The 17,876-nt window shown below is 37.3% G+C and overlaps 3 protein-coding genes and 1 long non-coding RNA gene across 4 annotated transcripts; 3 read left to right on the forward strand and 1 right to left on the reverse strand.

The window, feature by feature from the left end:
• Positions 1-2,708: 2,708 nt before the first annotated feature.
• Positions 2,709-4,093, reverse strand: LOC131650001 (uncharacterized). The gene is made up of 2 exons (XR_009298262.1): positions 3,642-4,093; positions 2,709-3,525 (listed from the first exon to the last, which is right to left on the reverse strand). It is a non-coding gene; the product is annotated as an uncharacterized LOC131650001 (long non-coding RNA).
• Positions 3,832-17,593, forward strand: LOC131650000 (uncharacterized). The gene is made up of 3 exons (XM_058919742.1): positions 3,832-3,969; positions 4,862-5,008; positions 13,015-17,593. Exon 3 carries the CDS (start codon positions 14,382-14,384, stop codon positions 15,309-15,311), a length of 930 nt encoding a protein of 309 aa, XP_058775725.1. The 5' UTR covers positions 3,832-3,969; positions 4,862-5,008; positions 13,015-14,381; the 3' UTR covers positions 15,312-17,593.
• Positions 7,298-13,923, forward strand: LOC131648833 (uncharacterized). Its single transcript, XM_058918563.1, has 6 exons — positions 7,298-7,530; positions 7,636-7,809; positions 7,891-8,061; positions 8,398-8,461; positions 9,969-10,151; positions 13,564-13,923. The coding sequence occupies exons 1-6, from the start codon at positions 7,298-7,300 to the stop codon at positions 13,921-13,923; spliced, it is 1,185 nt and encodes a 394-aa protein (XP_058774546.1).
• LOC131648834 (uncharacterized mitochondrial protein AtMg00860-like) lies at positions 15,650-16,237 on the forward strand. Its single transcript, XM_058918564.1, has one exon. The coding sequence runs from the start codon at positions 15,650-15,652 to the stop codon at positions 16,235-16,237; it is 588 nt and encodes a 195-aa protein (XP_058774547.1).
• Positions 17,594-17,876: the final 283 nt, after the last annotated feature.

Genomic DNA, 17,876 nt, shown 5'->3' on the forward strand with positions numbered 1-17,876 from the left:
CAATTGATGAGGTATGCTAGATACTTTTGTGGAGGGGTTAAAATAAGAGGGATAAGAAAATTGTTTGATAGTTTCAGTATATGTTAATTAGTTTCAAATTAGGTAGATTTCCTAACTCATATCCCAACTGAAAATGGTTTGATAGTTTTTAGTATATGTTGCACATCTTTGTTTCTAGCAAATGGTTGTGTATTGTGTTGATTTTTCTCAACTTTTCTCCATAATTACCAATTTTGTTGCAACGAGGAAATTTCTTGTGGTGGTAATTTATCTATTTGTGATTTAGTAAGGAATTAGCTTGGTTATGTATCTTTAGATTTGTTGGGTATTACATTATAATTCCTTTTATGAAGCATTTTAACTATCCTCATAATGAATTAACAAATAACTTAATCATTTACAGAGATTAGTTCTTTGGAAGTATTAATAGCATATAGAAGATTAAACTTGCTATAGAGTTCAATGATGAAAGTGCTCACAACTTATCATCCTTAAAGCAAGCAGGGCAATGCGGCCCAAAACAAGCTTCTAAAAATGTAGAAAGTCTGAAAGTGCTTCCAAGAGTTTTAACCACATAATTCTTGATGTACAATCTGGAAATTTTGATAAAACTGATGTTAAGGCACCTCATCAACAAGTTCCTGACACCCTAGAAAAGTGGACGATTCCTCAATATTCTAAAGATACATTGACTCAGTTGAATCTTGCAATTGTATTCCGGCGGTCCATTTCAAGGAAGAAGTGCCTCATAGTGATTAATTTGTTAATTGCAGGTTGGTCATGTTGATTCCAGAAAATCAACACTATCTGACAGGTTATTACAGGTAATTTCATTGTGGAGTAGTTTTTATAGTGCTTGATGCTTTTGAGTTCATATGTCAAATTTTGCTCCCTCATTTTCTTTTAATCAGGGCAAGAGAATATTTTGCTTATGCTTGGAAACTTGATGAAAGTTCCGAAAAAAGGGAACGACGAATAAGCATGACATGGTATGTGGCATATTTCGACACTAAAAAGTATCACATTGCTGTTCTTGACTCTCCTGCTCATAAAGACTTCATATACAGTGAGAGACTTGTATTTTACTTATGTAGTTGCAGATTTGCAATCATCAAGAAACTGAGTTAGCAAGGAAGACTGAATTCACACCTTTGCACTCCCTGTAATGAATTTGTAAATCATACCTCTCAGAAAGGTTGAACTTCCTCTATGACTGAAGCATACAACAATAATGTTGAAAGTTTAATATCTCATGCATGATATATTATTTTATATAGATTCTACTTTACACATTGTTTCTGCTTTGAAATCCCAATTGAGTAGAAATTTGATTTGGGCCATATTTGATTTATTTGTATGATGTCCTCATTTAGATTATGTGGCTCCTGTGATGAATTATAGGTAGATTCTGAATTTCTTACATTTTGATAGAGAGCTCATTAATTTCAAATTTGAAGAAGCGGGCCATTGATTCAGATAATGATGAAGAATAGAAATGTTGATTTATTTGATTTAGTTTTTAATTTGTATTGACCTATTAATGTTTTAATTTGGCACAGTATGATTTAAAATTGTTTGGGGGGCAATTAAATGTTTTTGATTTATTACTTAAAAGTCATTTATGTTTGATTAAAACCTATTTTAATGAGTAAATGAATTTTAAAACCTATTTAAATGCTGTGTGTGAATGGAAATAAATTTTTACAAGTTGAACAAGAATACACCGTGTGCATATATGATGGATCGTGTGCATATATGATGGACATTGGATAAAAGTTGAACAAGAATACATAACAAATTTGCATTATTAATTTAATATTAATTAGTAATGTTTAATATGATTTCATATAATTATAATTTTTCATTGTGATATTCACACGTCATATCTAAAACATTATAGTATTTTTTAGTTTATAATAAATATTAATCAAACGAACATTATCATACACTTGAATTGAAAGTAAACTTTATTGAGTTTATAATACATTATTCATCTTAATATTTGATTTAGTCGTGCGAATGCACGGGTCACTACCACTATAATACCTTTTTTTTTGGACATTAATTCATTTTTATTCGGACATTCACTATTTTTACGGGTCAATACTATTATAATACCTTTCTTTCTTATGTGAATTTTATCACTGAAACTCACTACTTTCATGGGTCGCTATCACCCTAATATCTTTTTTATTTTAAACAATAACACTTCTAAGTATTAACCATAAAATCATAAATGTATTTTCTCATTCACACTATATTCATATTTGTTTATCCCAATAAATATACATTGTTGTCTACAATTTTAACCCTTTAAATAATCCAAACATTGTTTTTGCTTTGAACTATTTCATATATCTATTACTTCATGTTTAATTTCTCAATAACACTTTCATTCAATATTAATTTTTCTAATTCTTTATTTTCTATTCTTTTTAGATTTTTTGGTACACTTCAATCTAAGATGTCATATACAATCGAAGTTCTTTTGAAGACTTTTTACCTATTGCATTTCCAACTTATTCTTTTTTTAAAATAACTCCTATATATAGCTTTATTACATCTATATTATATTTTATGAATCTTAATTTAACATTTATTATTCGAGTTTTTAAACTTCTTTTTATGCGATTGTAATACATTATGCATCTTGAGATTTAAATTACCCGTGCGGACGCACGGGTCTACTAGTTCATTACAAAAGAGAATTACAAAAGAAAAGTCATTGCTGCAAAGCTAAAAGTCCATTCAAATCCAAAACCAATGTCAATAAAAAGTTACACGTAACAGATCAACGGCTCAAAACCTGTGGACACGCATCTACCGTATCCAAACACCTCTGCAAATAACCAATGGCTCTGCAACATAAAACCGGTTCACGGAAATAATTCCTGACCTACGGTAATAAACCAAGCAATGTTGATACATAAGAGAAAAGAGGAGATTCACATGGTTGCATATTCAATCAGAAAACTTGTATCATAAGTGAATCGGACCTACAAATAAACCGAACCGGTTTCGGTTCGAGTAAAAATGAACCAGCAGCACAAAAGAAAAGGAGAAAAAACACGTAACAGAATCAGAGTAGCATAACAGAAGAAGGATAAAAAATAACAGAAAAGAAAGAGAACCTGTAACCAACTCTCTCGATTCTCTCCATCAATCTTCTCCAGAATTCATCATCTTCACTCTCTCTCAACCAAACTCTCTCTACTCATCTTCATCAATCAATAGAACCATAACAGAAAATCTTCAATTCTCCCTCAGTTCAATATGTCGATTACTACACCAATCACAAAACAAATCACCAACACAATCTTTATCATCTTCAATCCTCCTCTCTCAATTCAACAACCATAAAAAACTCTTCATCGATTCTGCATCAAAAACTCAAGAAAAATCTCCATATTCTTGAATCTTCACCATATTCAATATCAGTTCATCATCACCTTCATCAACAACGCATCTGAATCCTTCAATCTTCATCTGCAAACTGCAACAACAACGCTTCAGAACATGGTGAATCTGCAAAGTGCAAATTGAATTGTGCATCAACAATCATATCGCAAGGAAACAGATTCATCGAAAAATTAATAAAACACACAAACGGGATCGAAGAAGAAGGTTCGGAAAAAGAGTACCTGATTTCTTGAAGTCGTCTTCCACGTTTATTTCGTGGATTTTCTTTCATCATCTCCACCGGATTCAAAGAATCATCGGACAAGCTCCAACAGAATTGAACCGAGAAAGAGACCTAACAGAGAGATGTGAGCAGACACAAGAGAGCCGCGTCGAAACAGAGTGAGCTAAAGAGACAGAAAGATGAGTGACGTGAGGGGATGAGCCGATAGCTTGTTCGATCGTTCACGGCGGAGAAGGGAGAGGTGAATCGGAGAATTAGTCTTCGGCCGCCGTTGCGTTTTGTGAAGAGAAGGAAGTTTCTCAAAGAATCTGATGCGTCACAAGAACGTAAACCTAATCCCTTTCTATTTGGTTTATCTTGATTAACATGAACTCTAATTTGATTTACTGTGATTAGTTGTGATTAAGAGGATTAATAGAAATTTTGAAAAGATTAACATGGAAAATCTGATTACAAAGACAATTGGTTATGGATCAAACCCTTGGGCCTGCCACGAATTATACCCTATCTAAGCCCAATACACCTTTTTTGAGTTAATGACAACAAAATCTGAACAAAAAACAATCAGTTATGGGCCTGTTACTGAATTGCCACGGTTCACTCCCATGTTGGCCCATGAACCTCCCATTTCTGGCCTAAACAAAATGCTTGTGTACAAAAATCTGATAGGCCATATTCCCTTTGGCCTGCGCCACTCTTCCTTGCTGCACCATATTTTCAAACATTCACCCCTTTGTATGCATAATATTTCATGATTAAATAGTTTTCTTTTAGTAGTTTGTTTCTATTATTTTTAGCATAATATCACATATGTTTGATTAGATTTTTTTGCATGATGAAAAATGAATATAAAAACATGTAATATTTTTTCTTGTTAGAATTTAATGTCTTGTTACATAGTTTAGTTCTAATTGTTAGATAAAAATGTCATAAAAAACAATTTGCTCTTGTTAGGTTTTGTTTTAGAATTTATTTAGAATTTAATTGCTAATATTTTCTATGGAGGGTGAAGATACCTCCTTGTTGTTACTAATGCATTCGTTGAATTGTGTAAGTCATTTCAAGGGAGCTTTCGATTGTTTATTTCGATTGAAAAGGGTTTGTGTTCCACTTTATTTGTGGGGCACGAATTCGCGTCCGATGCGATTTGTCTTTGTCTCTCATTCACGAGATGTATATACATTGTTCAATATGCTTGTATTTTGTTGTCCCTTGCAGGATGCGGTTGCGATATATTTTTGCGATCGACCATATTTCTTTTGATGCTTTGAAGAAGCATTCTGACTTTGCTTGATGATAGCTTGGACCTCTGGATTTCTTAGTCCTGCTTGCGTTGTTAGCTCATTACGGATTTTCTATCCGTTGGTATCGTTTCTTATTCCCATTTACTTCTTTATATACTTTATCGCTTTCCGCACCATACATAACATGAGAAGTAAGACCTAGGCATGCATTGCATCTGGAAATCCTCTTAGGCGTGGGCCGAAGGTTCTGTTTGTGTTGGTGTGTTTATATTTGTGCTTTGCGGCAGGGAGTCACGGTGCGGTAAGACCTCTTGATAGGCACACCGTTAAGTCCTCATTGAAGGCAGGCGAAAAGGGTTCGGGTTGTGACTTTTTTAAGTAAAACCTTGTTATGTGGCCCTAAAATATTCTTCCTCATGTTTGTAAATGTGTTGAGATACTTGTGTATAATGTCATGAGCTTCTTTGAGCTATCCATTCGAGTTGCGTCATATTTGCTTAGGTGGTAACCTTGTGACTTGAAAATGTTGCTTTTGTTTTAGGTACTTCACTTTGTCTTTCTTGCGTGAGATGTGTGTAGACATTAAGTGATACCTTGATTGATACTTGGTTCTAATGCTTTGTTGTTACCAATTGCATGTCCTGCCTGTTAGGATAAAACATGGATGTCATCCTTGTTAGGATAGCCTAGAGTGGCATGTATGCTTAGGTTACAACTTGTAAGTTGTTTGAACTCTCTCTTATGATTAATTATGATCATTGTGACATGTTGGAATGCTCTGGTTATTTGCATCCATTCTTGTTAGAATAGGATTCCTCTTGATGCATGGTTATGCAAAATGGTTTAAGTTGTGTGGATTACTCTTGCTTGAAAGCATGTTTAGTCGTTACCAAAATTGGAAAGTGTGTTGCTTGCTTGATTGCTTTGTTAAGTATGTCTTGTACCAAGTTTTATTAAAACTAAAAAAAGAGATTGTTATCTCTAACACTTGTAAGTGTTTGATGTCAAATGTTTGTTAATGTTTGATCCATGTTTGGTTGTTACCTATGTATTGTGATGCTACTTTGTTAAGTGCATTTTGTTTTGAGTTTTGTTAAACTTAGGTGAACCATGGTGATGGTTTTGCTTGATTTGTCTTGGGTTGTTGTTAGGGCTTAGGGTAGATGTTGTTTGGTTGTAACCTTGTTTCTCATAATTGTTATCTTACCTTGTTAGGTATGATTTTATTTGATACTTGTAAGTATTCAAAGTAGGATCGTAATCCCTGTTGCTTGTGCTTATTGATAAGTGTTTGGTTAAATGCTTATGCTATGCTTTCTCATCCAATCTTGCTGGAGTTGTAACTTCATTCCATGTTGTCTCTTTATTGCCATGTTCCCTTAGGAGCTCTTTCTTCTTTGTTAAGAGGAATTTAGGTAGACCTTAGGTTTGTTAACCATGCATGCTAACTCTAGTTAGAGTTCCCTTTTCTCTTATCCTTGACCTTAGGACCATTTGTATGTTAATACTAGGGTAGTTGTTAGAGATGTAGGTTCCCTTTTTGCATAAGACACAAAATCCATAAAACACAATAAAACATTAATAAAGGTAGAAAATAATAAAATGAGAATGGAAGCTCTCGTCCCTCTTGTTTAAGGGGATCACTTGAGTGGAAGTTCCCAATCATAAAAAACACCAATCTAGAGTAGCTCGACCTCCCTTGTTTAAGGGAGTCACTCGAAACACTCGACATACTTTTCTTTTGCTTCTAAGAGCAGGTTACTTCCACTTCATTCCCAGCTTAAGTCTCCAAAGGTCGAGCAGCGGAGTGTGATGTAACTGTTCACTAAAAAACACCCAACAAACAATAAAAAACGTAGAAACTGCTGAGCAGAACTACGACGCTCTAAGTCTTCATAAGAGGATACGTAGGCATAGAGGCAACTCTAACGAGCACAATAATTATTAAAAAATCTAAGTTAATCATGCATTGCATTAACAAGTAAGTAGTATTAGATACACCCTTTAGATAGAAATAAGCATAGGTGGATACCGTCGAGTACGACGGGTGTGAGGGGTGCTAGTACCTTTCCCTCGTGTAATCGACTCCCGTACCTTGTTCTCTGGTCGAAAGAACTTGTTCTTATTCGAGTTAGGTTTCCTGGTATTCCTTTTTCCCGATGGGATGAATATATTAGTGGCGACTCAGGTCCATTTTTTCGCGGTAGCGACAGACGCCTCAAATGTGTTGTTGTTTTTGAGAGTTTGCACTCTGATTTTCCTATTAAGCTGAGGGGTAGATTTGGGGTGTTACATTAGTGGTATCAAAGCAGGTCGGTCCGTCCACCCATGTGTCGTGTTATAGTGTAGTCTAATAATACTCGTAATGTTATTTGTGTTGATTGCTTTTGTGTTGTAGTGATGATTTGAGATGGCTGGAAGGAATGATGCTGCGATTGTTGCTACTTTGGAAGGAATGGCTCAAGCTTTAGAACATCAGCCGAATGTTGGTGAGAATTCTGCGTCTCACAATTTGGCTACCTTTCAGAGGGAGAATCCACCTGTTTTCAAGGGAACTCATGATCCTGATGGCACATTGACATGGCTAAAGGAGATTGAGAGAATCTTCCGTGTGATGGATTGTACTCCAGATAATAAGGTTTGGTATAGGACTCATATGCTAGAAATTGAGGCTGATGAGTGGTGGCTAGAGACTCATTAGAGGTTGGGAGCTAATGGTGAAGAGATCACTTGGACTGTGTTCCGTAGGGAGTTCTTGAGGAATTACTTTCTTGAGGATGTCCGTGGCAAGAAGGAAATCGAATTCCTTGAGTTGAACCAAGGGAATAAGTTGGTTGTTGAGTATGCTGCTAAGTTTGGTGAGTTGGCTAAGTTTTACCAACATTATGATGGACCAAGTGGTGAATTTTATAAGTGCATCAAGTTTGAGAATGGATTGCGCCCAGAAATCAAGAAGGCGATTACTTACTAGAAGATTCGTATTTTTTCTGATTTGGTTGATAGTTATCGGATTTATGAAGAGGACAATAATGCTCATTATCGGGTTATTAGTGAAAAGCGAGGCAAGAGTCAACAAGGCCGTGGCAAGCCTTATGATGCTCTAGTTGGCAAGGGTAAGCAGAAAGCTAATGAGGGCAAGAGGACTAGCGGGGGAGATGCTCCTGCTGGTGTTGTGTGATTCAAGTGTGGCAAAGTTGGTCATAAGAGTATTGTGTGTACTGCTGATGCTTTGAGGTGTTTCCATTGTGGTGAGCTTGGACATGCGGCACCTGCATGCAAGCATAAGCAGATTGTGTGTTTAAATTATGGTGAAGAAGAACATATTGGAAGCAAGTGTCAGAAGCCCAAGAAGGAGCAAGCTAGTGGAAAGGTGTTCGCCTTGTCGGGAACTCAGACTACTAGTGAGGATGCACTCATCAGAGGTACTTGTTTCATTAATAACATTCCTTTAATTACTATTATTGATACCGGTGATACTCATTGCTTTATCTCTGCTGATTGTGTTGAAAGATTGGATCTTGTGTTATCTGCTATGAACAGAGAGATGGTTGTCGATACTCCGGCTAAGGGATCGGTAACTACTTCTCTCGTGTGTTTAAAGTGTCCCTTGTCGATTTTCAACAGAGATTTTGTTGTTGATTTTGTTTGCTTGCCGTTAAGAGGTTTGGACGTGATCTTGGGGATTAACTGATTAGAGCATAACCATGTTCACATTAATTGTTTTTTCATCTCCCGAAGAGGAAGGTATTGAGTTGTTGTCGGCTAGACAGATGCGCATGTTGATGAAAGAAGAAGTGCAAGTGTTTGCTTTGGTTGCATCAATGTTTGTTGAGAACCAATCGATAATAGATGAGTTGAAGGTGGTGCGTGAATTTCCTGAAGTTTTCCCTGATAAAATTCCTGATGTACCGCCTGAGAGAGAAGTTGAGTTCTCTATGAATCTTGTACCCGGTACTAGACTTGTGTCTATGGCACCGTACAGGATGTCTGCATCGGAGTTGTCTGAATTGAAGAAGAAACTGGAAGAATTGCTTGAGAAGAAGTTTGTGAGACCTAGTGTCTCGCCATATGGAGCTCCAGTGTTGTTGGTAAAGAAGAAAGATGGAAGTATGAGACTTTGTATTAATTATCGTCAATTAAATAAGGCGACAATCAAGAACAAGTATCCACTTCCAAGAATTAATGATTTGATGGATCAGTTGGTTAGGGCCCGTGTGTTTAGCAAGATTGATTTGAGGTCAGGTTACCATCAGATTAAAGTGAAAGATGAGGATATGCAGAAGACGGCTTTCAGGACCTGTTATGCATATTTTGAGTATTCTGTGATGCCCTTCGGTTTTACTAATGCGCCGAGAGTATTTATGGAGTACATGAACCGTATTTTTCATAAGTACCTGGATCATTTTGTGGTGGTGTTCATTGATGATATTTTTATTTACTCTAAATCTGAATCAGATCATGCTGAGCATTTGAGGTTGGTATTGCATGTCTTCAAAGAGAAGAAGTTGTATGTGAAGTTGTCCAAGTGTGAGTTCTAGTTGAAAGAAGTTAGTTTTCTTGGTCATGTTATTTCTAGTGATGGCATTGTTGTGGATACATATAAAGTAGATGTCGTGTTAAGATGGGAAAATCCTAAGTTGGCTACCGAGATTCGAAGCTTTTTGGGATATGCCGGTTATTATAGAAGGTTCATTGACGGGTTTTCTAAGTTGGCACTTCCGTTGACGAAGTTGACTTGTAAGGGTAACGCTTTTGTATGGGATCTTCAATGTGAAGAAATTTTTACCGATTTGAAGAAGAGGTTGACGTCGGTACCAATTTTGATATTGCCTAATCCAGAAGAATCGTTTATGGTTTATTGTGATGCTTCTAAGATGGGTTTAGGAGGTGTGCTCATGCAAAATGATAAGGTTGTTGCTTATGCATTGAGGCAGTTGAGAGTTCATGAGAAGAACTATCCTACGCATGATTTAGAACTTGCTGCTGTTGTGTTTGTATTAAAGATTTGGAGGCATTATCTCTATGGTTCTAGATTTGAAGTATTTAGTGACCATAAGAGTTTGAAGTATTTGTTTGATCAGAAAGAATTGAATATGAGGCAATTAAGGTGGTTAGAGTTGTTGAAAGACTATGATTTCGATTTGAATTATCATCCAGGAAAAGCTAATGTTGTGGCTGATGCTTTGAGTCGAAAGACGTTGCATATGTCGGCTAGGATGGTTAAGGAATTGGAATTGATTGAGAAATTCAGAGATATGAGTTTGGTATGTGAATTAACACCTATGAGTGTTAGATTGGGTATGTTGAAGATTAACAATGATTTTCTGGATAGTATCAAGGAAGCTCAGAAGTTGGATGTGAAATTGGTGGATTCGATGGTTGGAATCGATCAAGTTGAGAATAGTGATTTAAAGTTGGATGCGCAAGGTGTGTTGAGATTTCGTAATTGGATTTGTATTCCCGATCATGTGGATTTGAAGAGAGCGATTCTTGAGGAAGGTCATATGATCGCGACTTTATGCGTCTATTAATCAGAAAACTGCAAGGGCACAGTCGTTCCGTGTAGTCTTAAAAGATATCAAATCCATATGGACTATGAATCGATCTACCGTTATCTAAGGTTACTATGTAAAGCTAAGGTTAGAGATATTTTAGTTATGTTTTAGGGGAAAATAAGAGTTAGATCTAGATAAAATATTAATAGGCGGTTATCGGTATGTAATTCGTCAAACTTAGGGAATCCGAAGTTCCACTGGCCTAGTTTTTAATCTAACAAAAATCTTTCATTAAATACTGTTAATATAAAAATCCTTTTCTCAAACTCTCATTCTAATGAATCAGACTATGATTCTAACTCGTAAAGTATGCTCTCGCTATCCCATTAGATTTAAAACCACTTTTTGAAAATAACAGAATCCATAGTATTCCCTTTTCAGTAAATAATACTCATTTAAAAACCCTTATCTCAAACTCTCACTATGTTGATTAAGATTATGCTAGTAATCCATAACGTACACTCTCTTTATCCCGCCGAGTTTAAAAGCACTTTTTAAAAATGAATAAAATCTAATTAGTTTTAATACGCTCTCGCTGTCCTTAAAACTAATGTCAAGTGTCCACTATCCGGTTTTAAATCTCAAACTCTCGCTCTATTGATTTCCAACCTTAGCCCGTTTTTACTGTCGTAACAAACTTTTCAAGTAATATTAATTGGATACTAAAACCAGAAAAAGTGATTTTCGATAAAACAAGATTTAGGCCAGTTTATTTCGGATTCCTTTGGTTAGATTAGTTTACATACCGATACCAAATTAGTTTAGCCAGACATACTTTTTAATTCAATTATGCATAAACAATCATAATTAATATACTCGGACATATTCAATAACATACGGACAGATAGCATGCAATAATATTAAATAAATCAAAGCTATTATAAATAGGAAACCTGGAACTAAACAATACTGGAATTTGTAATGCCCCGTTTTGATTTAGAATTATTTTTAATTATTTTAATAATTATACGATGTGATGATGCGATGTATTTGATGAAGAACGTTCGTATATGTTGGTCTTATATGATGTGAGGTGTTGTGAGATATTTGATAGAATAAATATTGTTATAATTATTAGTGGAATATTATAATTATTGGCATTTAATTAATTAATAAAAATAAGGAAGGGAAAAGTGGGATTATCATAATAGAGGTCCAAGGGGTTAAGTGGTCATATCAAGGGAAGTTATAGGTTAGGTCGTGTAATTCTGTGAAAAGAGAGAACGAAGCACAGAAAGTGAGAAGAAGAGAACGATCGTAGAAGGAAGAATAGCATAGTGGTAAAGCTTAAAGAATCGAAAACCTAAGGTAAGGGTGTGGTTCTGATTATCTAATAAGGGATATAACTGTAGGTAAATTGATGATTGCATGTTAGGCTTGTGGTTAGATGGTTTGTAGGGCTTATTGTGATTTGATTGAAATTACTGTGATTCGATTGAATTTGTTGTGAAATTGATGAGAATGATGATGGGGTAATGTTTATACCCAATTTGTGTAGAATATAGAGTTGTTTTGGTGTTAAGAATATGGAAAAAAGTGGGTGTTGGGGTCAAGAAATTGCAGCCCTAGAAACCCAAAATTGCAGAAAAAATTCAGTTTTTAACAGCATGCGTCGACCTGAAGAAAGTTTGCGTCGACCTGAAGACCAGCATGAGTCGACTCATGGGTCAACCTGAGCAAACCCGAGGGGGAAAGAAACATCCATGCGTCGACCTGGGGATTTTATGCGTCGACCTGAGCAGCATCCAACTTTTTGACAGATTTTTGTAATGACCATAACTTGAGTTCCCGGACTCCGATTGATGCACCGTTCAAAGTGTTGGAAAGCTAACGCAATGAACTATACCATGATTTAATAAAATGATTCATAATATATAGTCTTCTATTACTTTTATTAGGATTAAGTGATGAACTATGTAGTGTTAACATATGAAGTACACTTCTTGCTATGAATTGTTGTGGTATAACTTGATGTATGTTTTCCTTATGACGATATGATGCTATGGAGATTATGATGTGTGTGTTTTTATTCGAAATACTGTGTTGTTTACGAAGATGATGTGAGAGTAGTATGGATGCCTCATATATGATGTTTTGTGATGATATCGATGTTGTGTTGAATACCGATGTTCGGTAGTTGCATGAGAATGTTGTAGTATGTGTGTCTCATACATTGCATGATAGTTGAGGATGATTTTGTTGTGAATTATAAACATTGCGAAGATATTTGTTGCCTTTGTTTGGCATTGCGAAGTTAGCCACTGCCCACAGATGGCTATTGCGAAGATTTTGGTACCACATGCCTAATGTCATGTCAACAACATTGCATTACACTTGATTTGGTTGATGATGTAATGATGAAATTGTATTATGTAATCGATGTGTGACTATGATGAATAATGATGAGATTATTGATGTTTTATAATAGATCTCGAAGTATAACTATAGACTGTTGAACTTAAGACCTAACTTGATGTATTTGTCATATGCTTATATTTATGCCCTTTATTATATTTTCGTTGATATCTCTCCCCTTTTGTTTGAATGTTACCTCTACGTGGGTAACGTGCAGGTGATCAACCATAGGCGAGGTTAGACGTTGTGTCGAGTCGGTGTCATGCTCTGATACGTAACACCGGGGAAGGATGAACGCCTAAATGTTTCTGAATTTTAAATTATTGTTATGTTGAGTATTTTAAGAGCAATATAACTCTCTTTTATTTGAATAATTGTCGAAGTTTTGATGATTAAAGATGTTAATGACTTATATTGTTTTACTTTCCGCTGCAATAATAAGAAGTTGAATGTTTTTGAAGTTTTGCAATAATGATGTTGTTAGTTCATTCGAAGTGTGTTATGTATCTATGTTTTACGACTTGAGCATGTAAGTTTTTATGTTGATGATGAAGTAACATTCTATTCTTGATGGTTTGTATTGAAGTTTTTATTTACTCTGAATTACCTTATTATTTAAAATAACGATCGGGGAATAGGGTGTTACATTTTGGTATTAGAGGAGGCCGGTCTGTCCGACCAAGTTATCGAGTCATTAGTGTAGCGACGGTCGAGTACTGTCTAGGGATTTTGTTTCTAATCATTGTTGGATGTTATGATGAAACAGAGAATGGCTGGAAGGAATGATGCTGCTATTTCTGAAGCATTGGAAGCTTTGGCTCAGGCTGTGCAGCATCAGCCTAATGCTGGCGGGAACGATGTATCTCGCGCATTGGAAACTTTCCAGAGGAATCACCCACCTGCGTTCCGAGGAAAGCATGACCGTGAAGGAGCACATGAGTGGCTCAAGGAAGTTGAGAGGATCTTCAGAGTTATGGACTGTTCGGACGCGCAGAAGGTGCGTTTTGGTACTCACATGTTGGAAGGTGAGGCTGATGACTGGTGGGTTGCTACTTGCCAAAGACTGGAAGGAGTAGGTACGGCGCTTACTTGGCATGTGGTTCGCAGAGAATTCCTGGTGAAGTAGTACCCGGAGGATGTCCGTGGTAAGAAAGAGGTTGAGTTTTTGGAACTGAGACAAGGAGAAATGTCGGTGGCTGAGTATGCTGCCAAGTTCTTAGAATTAGCAAAATACTATCCTCACTACTGCGAGGAGACTGCTGAGTTTTCGAAGTGTGTCAAGTTCGAAAATGGGTTACGTTCGGAAATCAAGAAGGCAATAGGCTATTAAAGGATCCGTAAGTTTCCAGACTTGGTGAACAGCTGTAGAATTCATGAGGAAGGTAGTAAGGCTCACTGCAAGATTGTTAATGAGAAGAGAAACAAACATCAATAACATCGTGGGAAGACTTACAATGCTCAAACTGACAAAGGGAAGCAAAGGATGAATGAGGGTAAGAAGACTAGTGGGGGAGGCCCCCTACTGGTATAATATGTTTTAAATGTGGAAGACCTGGTCATCCGAGTAACGTATGTACTGGGGAAATGAAAAGATGTTTCCGTTGTGGTAAAGTTGGGCACGAAGTGGCGGATTGTACACACAAAGAGGTCATATGCTTCAACTGTGGTGAAGAGGGACACGTTAGCACTCAATGTCGGAAACCGAAGAAGACTCAGATTGGTGGGAATGTGTTCGCTCTAGCCAGAACTCAAGCATTTGGTGGAGACCGCTTGATTATAGGTATATGTTTCATTAATAGTACGCCTTTAATCACTATTATTGATACTGGTGCTACACATTGTTTTATTGTTGATGACTGTGTGAAAAGGTTGAGTCTTGAATTATCCTCTATGAATGGAGAAATGGTTGTCGATCTTCCAGCTAAGGGGTCGGTAACTACTTCTCTAGTGTGCTCGAAGTGCCCTTTGTCGGTCTTCGACAAGAATTTTGTTGTGCACTTAGTGTGCTTACCGCTGAGTGGCTTAGACGTAATCTTGGGTATGAACTGGTTGGAGAGCAATTACGTTCATATTAATTGCTACGACAAGTCGGTGCATTTTTCTACTCCTGATGAAGAAAGGGAAACCGAGTTTCTATCTGCAAGACAGCTGAATGATTTAGTGAAGGATGAGGCTTTGGTGTTTTCTTTGATGGCGTCTTTATCTACGGAGAATCAGGCCGTGATTGATAAGTTGCAAGTAGTGCGTGACTTTCCCAAAGTATTTCCAGATGAGATTCCAGATGTGCCACCAGAAAGAGAAGTGGAATTCTCTTTTGATCTTGTCCCTGGTACCATACCCGTCTCTATGGCACCATACAGGACGTCGCCATCCGAGTTGACAAAATTGAAGAAGAAATTAGAAGAGTTTCTCGAGAAGAAGTTTATAAGACCGAGTGTGTCGCCTTTGGAAGCGCCGGTGTTGTTAGTGAAAAAGAAAGATGGTAGTATGAGATTTTGTGTGGATTATCGATAGCTGAACAAAGTGACAATTAAAAACAAGTATCCGCTCCTGAGAATAGACGATTTGATGGATCAATTAGTGGGTGCTCGCGTTTTAGCAAGATTGACTTAAGGTCGGGTTATCACCAAATTCGAGTTAAAGATGATGATATTCAGAAGACGGCGTTTAGAACTCGTTATGGGCATTATGAGTATTCCGTGATGCCTTTCGGTGTTACTAATGCGCCGGGAGTATTTATGGAGTATATGAATCGTATTTTTCGCACTTACTTGGATTGATTCGTAGTTGTGTTTATTGATGACATTCTGATTTACTCCAAATCAGAAGAAGAGTATGTCGAGCATTTGAGAATGGTGTTACAAGTACTGAAAGAGAAGGAGTTATATGCGAAGCTGTCCAAATGTGAATTCTGGTTATCGAAGGTGAGTTTTCTCAGACATGTTATTTCAGGTGATGGTATTGTTGTAGACCCGTCGAAAGTAGATGCAGTGTTGCAATGGGAAGCTCCAAAATTGGTTTCTGAGATTAGAAGCTTTTTGGGATTAGCTGGATATTACCAGAGATTTATCGAGGGCTTTTCCAAGTTGGCACTTCCGTTGACTCAGCTGACTTGTAAGGGCAAGGCGTTCGTGTGGGACATCCAATGTGAAGAAAGTTTCACCGAATTAAAGAAGAGGTTGACGATGGCCCCAATTTTGATATTACCTAATCCTGAAGAATCCTTTGTTGTGTATTGTGATGCTTCCAAGTTGGGTTTAGGAGGTGGGCTCATGCAGAATGATAAAGTGGTAGCTTATGCATCGAGACAGTTGAGGATTCATGGGAGGAATTATCCTACTCATGACCTAGAACTTTCAACAGTAGTATTCGTGCTGAAGATATGGAGACATTATCTTTATGGCTCAAGGTTTGAAGTGTTAACGACCACAAAAGCTTGAAGTATTTGTTTGATAAAAAGGAATTAAATATGAGGCAGAGGAGATGATTAGAATTGTTAAAGGACTATGACTTTGGTTTGAATTATCATCCTGGTAAGGCTAATGTAGTGGCCGATGCGTTGAGTCGGAAGACCTTGCACATGTCGGCAATGATGGTAAAGGAATTAGAATTGATCGAGCAAATCAGACACATGAATCTGGTTTGTGAATTGACACCTCAGAGTGTGATGTTAGGAATGTTGAAAATTAACTGTGATTTCTTGAACGACATTAAGGAGGCTCAGAAAATGGATGTGAAGCTAGTAGATTTGATGGTCAGAAGTGATCGTTCCGAAAATAATGAATTTAAGTTGGATGAGAAAGGCGTATTGAGGTTCCGCAACTGAATATGTATTTCGGACGTCGCAGAGATGAGAAAGATGATTTTGGAAGAGGGTCACAGAAGCAAGTTGAGTATTCACCCGTGAGTTGCCAAGATGTATCAAGACTTGACGAAAGTATTTTGGTGGCCAGGGTTGAAACATGATGTGGCGCGGTTTGTGTACGCCTGTTTGACTTATCAAAAGTTAAAAGTAGAACATCAACGGCCTGCGGGGCTGATGCAACCGTTAGATATTCTGGAATTGAAGTGGGACGGTATATCGATGGATTTTGTAACAGGATTACCAAACACTCCAAGAGGGAACGATGCTATTTGGGCGATTGCTGATAGACTGACGAAATCGGCTCATTTCGTTCCGATCAACATCAGTTTTTTGGTACCGAAGTTGGCGGAGATTTATATCCGAGTAATTGTGAAGCTGCATGATGTTCCGTCGAGTATCGTTTCGGATAGAGACCCGAGGTTCACTTCTAATTTTTGGAAGAGCTTGCAAGATGCGTTAGGCTCTAAGCTGAAGTTGAGCACTGCGTATCATCCGCAGACGGATGGCCAAACAGAGAGAATCATCCAGTCATTAGAGGATTTGTTGAGGGCTTGTGTTCTCGAACAAGGAGGTATGTGGGATAGTTTCTTGCCACTAATCGAGTTCACTTACAACAATATTTTTCATGCTAGTATTGGTATGGCACCATTCGAAGCATTGTATGGTCGAAGATGTACAACACCCCTGTGTTGGAATGAATCCGGTGAGAGTGTAGTGTTGGGACCCGAGATTGTACGAGAAACTACCAAGAAGGTGAAGTTAATTCGTGATAAGATGAAGGCTTCACATAGCAGGCAGAAGAGTTACCATGATAAGCGAAGGAAAGATCTCGAATTTCAAGCGGGAGATCATGTATTTTTTAGAGTTTCTCTAGTAACCGGCGTAGGTCGTGCTTTGAAGTCGAATAAGCTTACTTCCCAATTTATTGGTCCGTACCAAATCTCTGAGAGAATAGGGAACGTTGCATATGGAGTGGCCTTGCCACCAAACTTGTCGAATTTGCATGATGTGTTCCATGTGTCACAACTTCAGAGATACATTTCAGATCCATCCCACGTGATTCATATGGATGATATACAAGTGCGAGATAACCTTACTATTGACAGCGTACCTATAATAATCGAGCATCATGAAATGAAGCAACTAAGAGGCAAGGAGATTGCGTCGGTGAAGGTAGTTTGGCACGGAGCTGTCGGAGAAAGCATGACGTGGAA

This window comes from Vicia villosa, linkage group LG2 (genome assembly GCF_029867415.1).
Source record: "Vicia villosa cultivar HV-30 ecotype Madison, WI linkage group LG2, Vvil1.0, whole genome shotgun sequence".
NCBI lineage: Eukaryota > Viridiplantae > Streptophyta > Magnoliopsida > Fabales > Fabaceae > Vicia > Vicia villosa.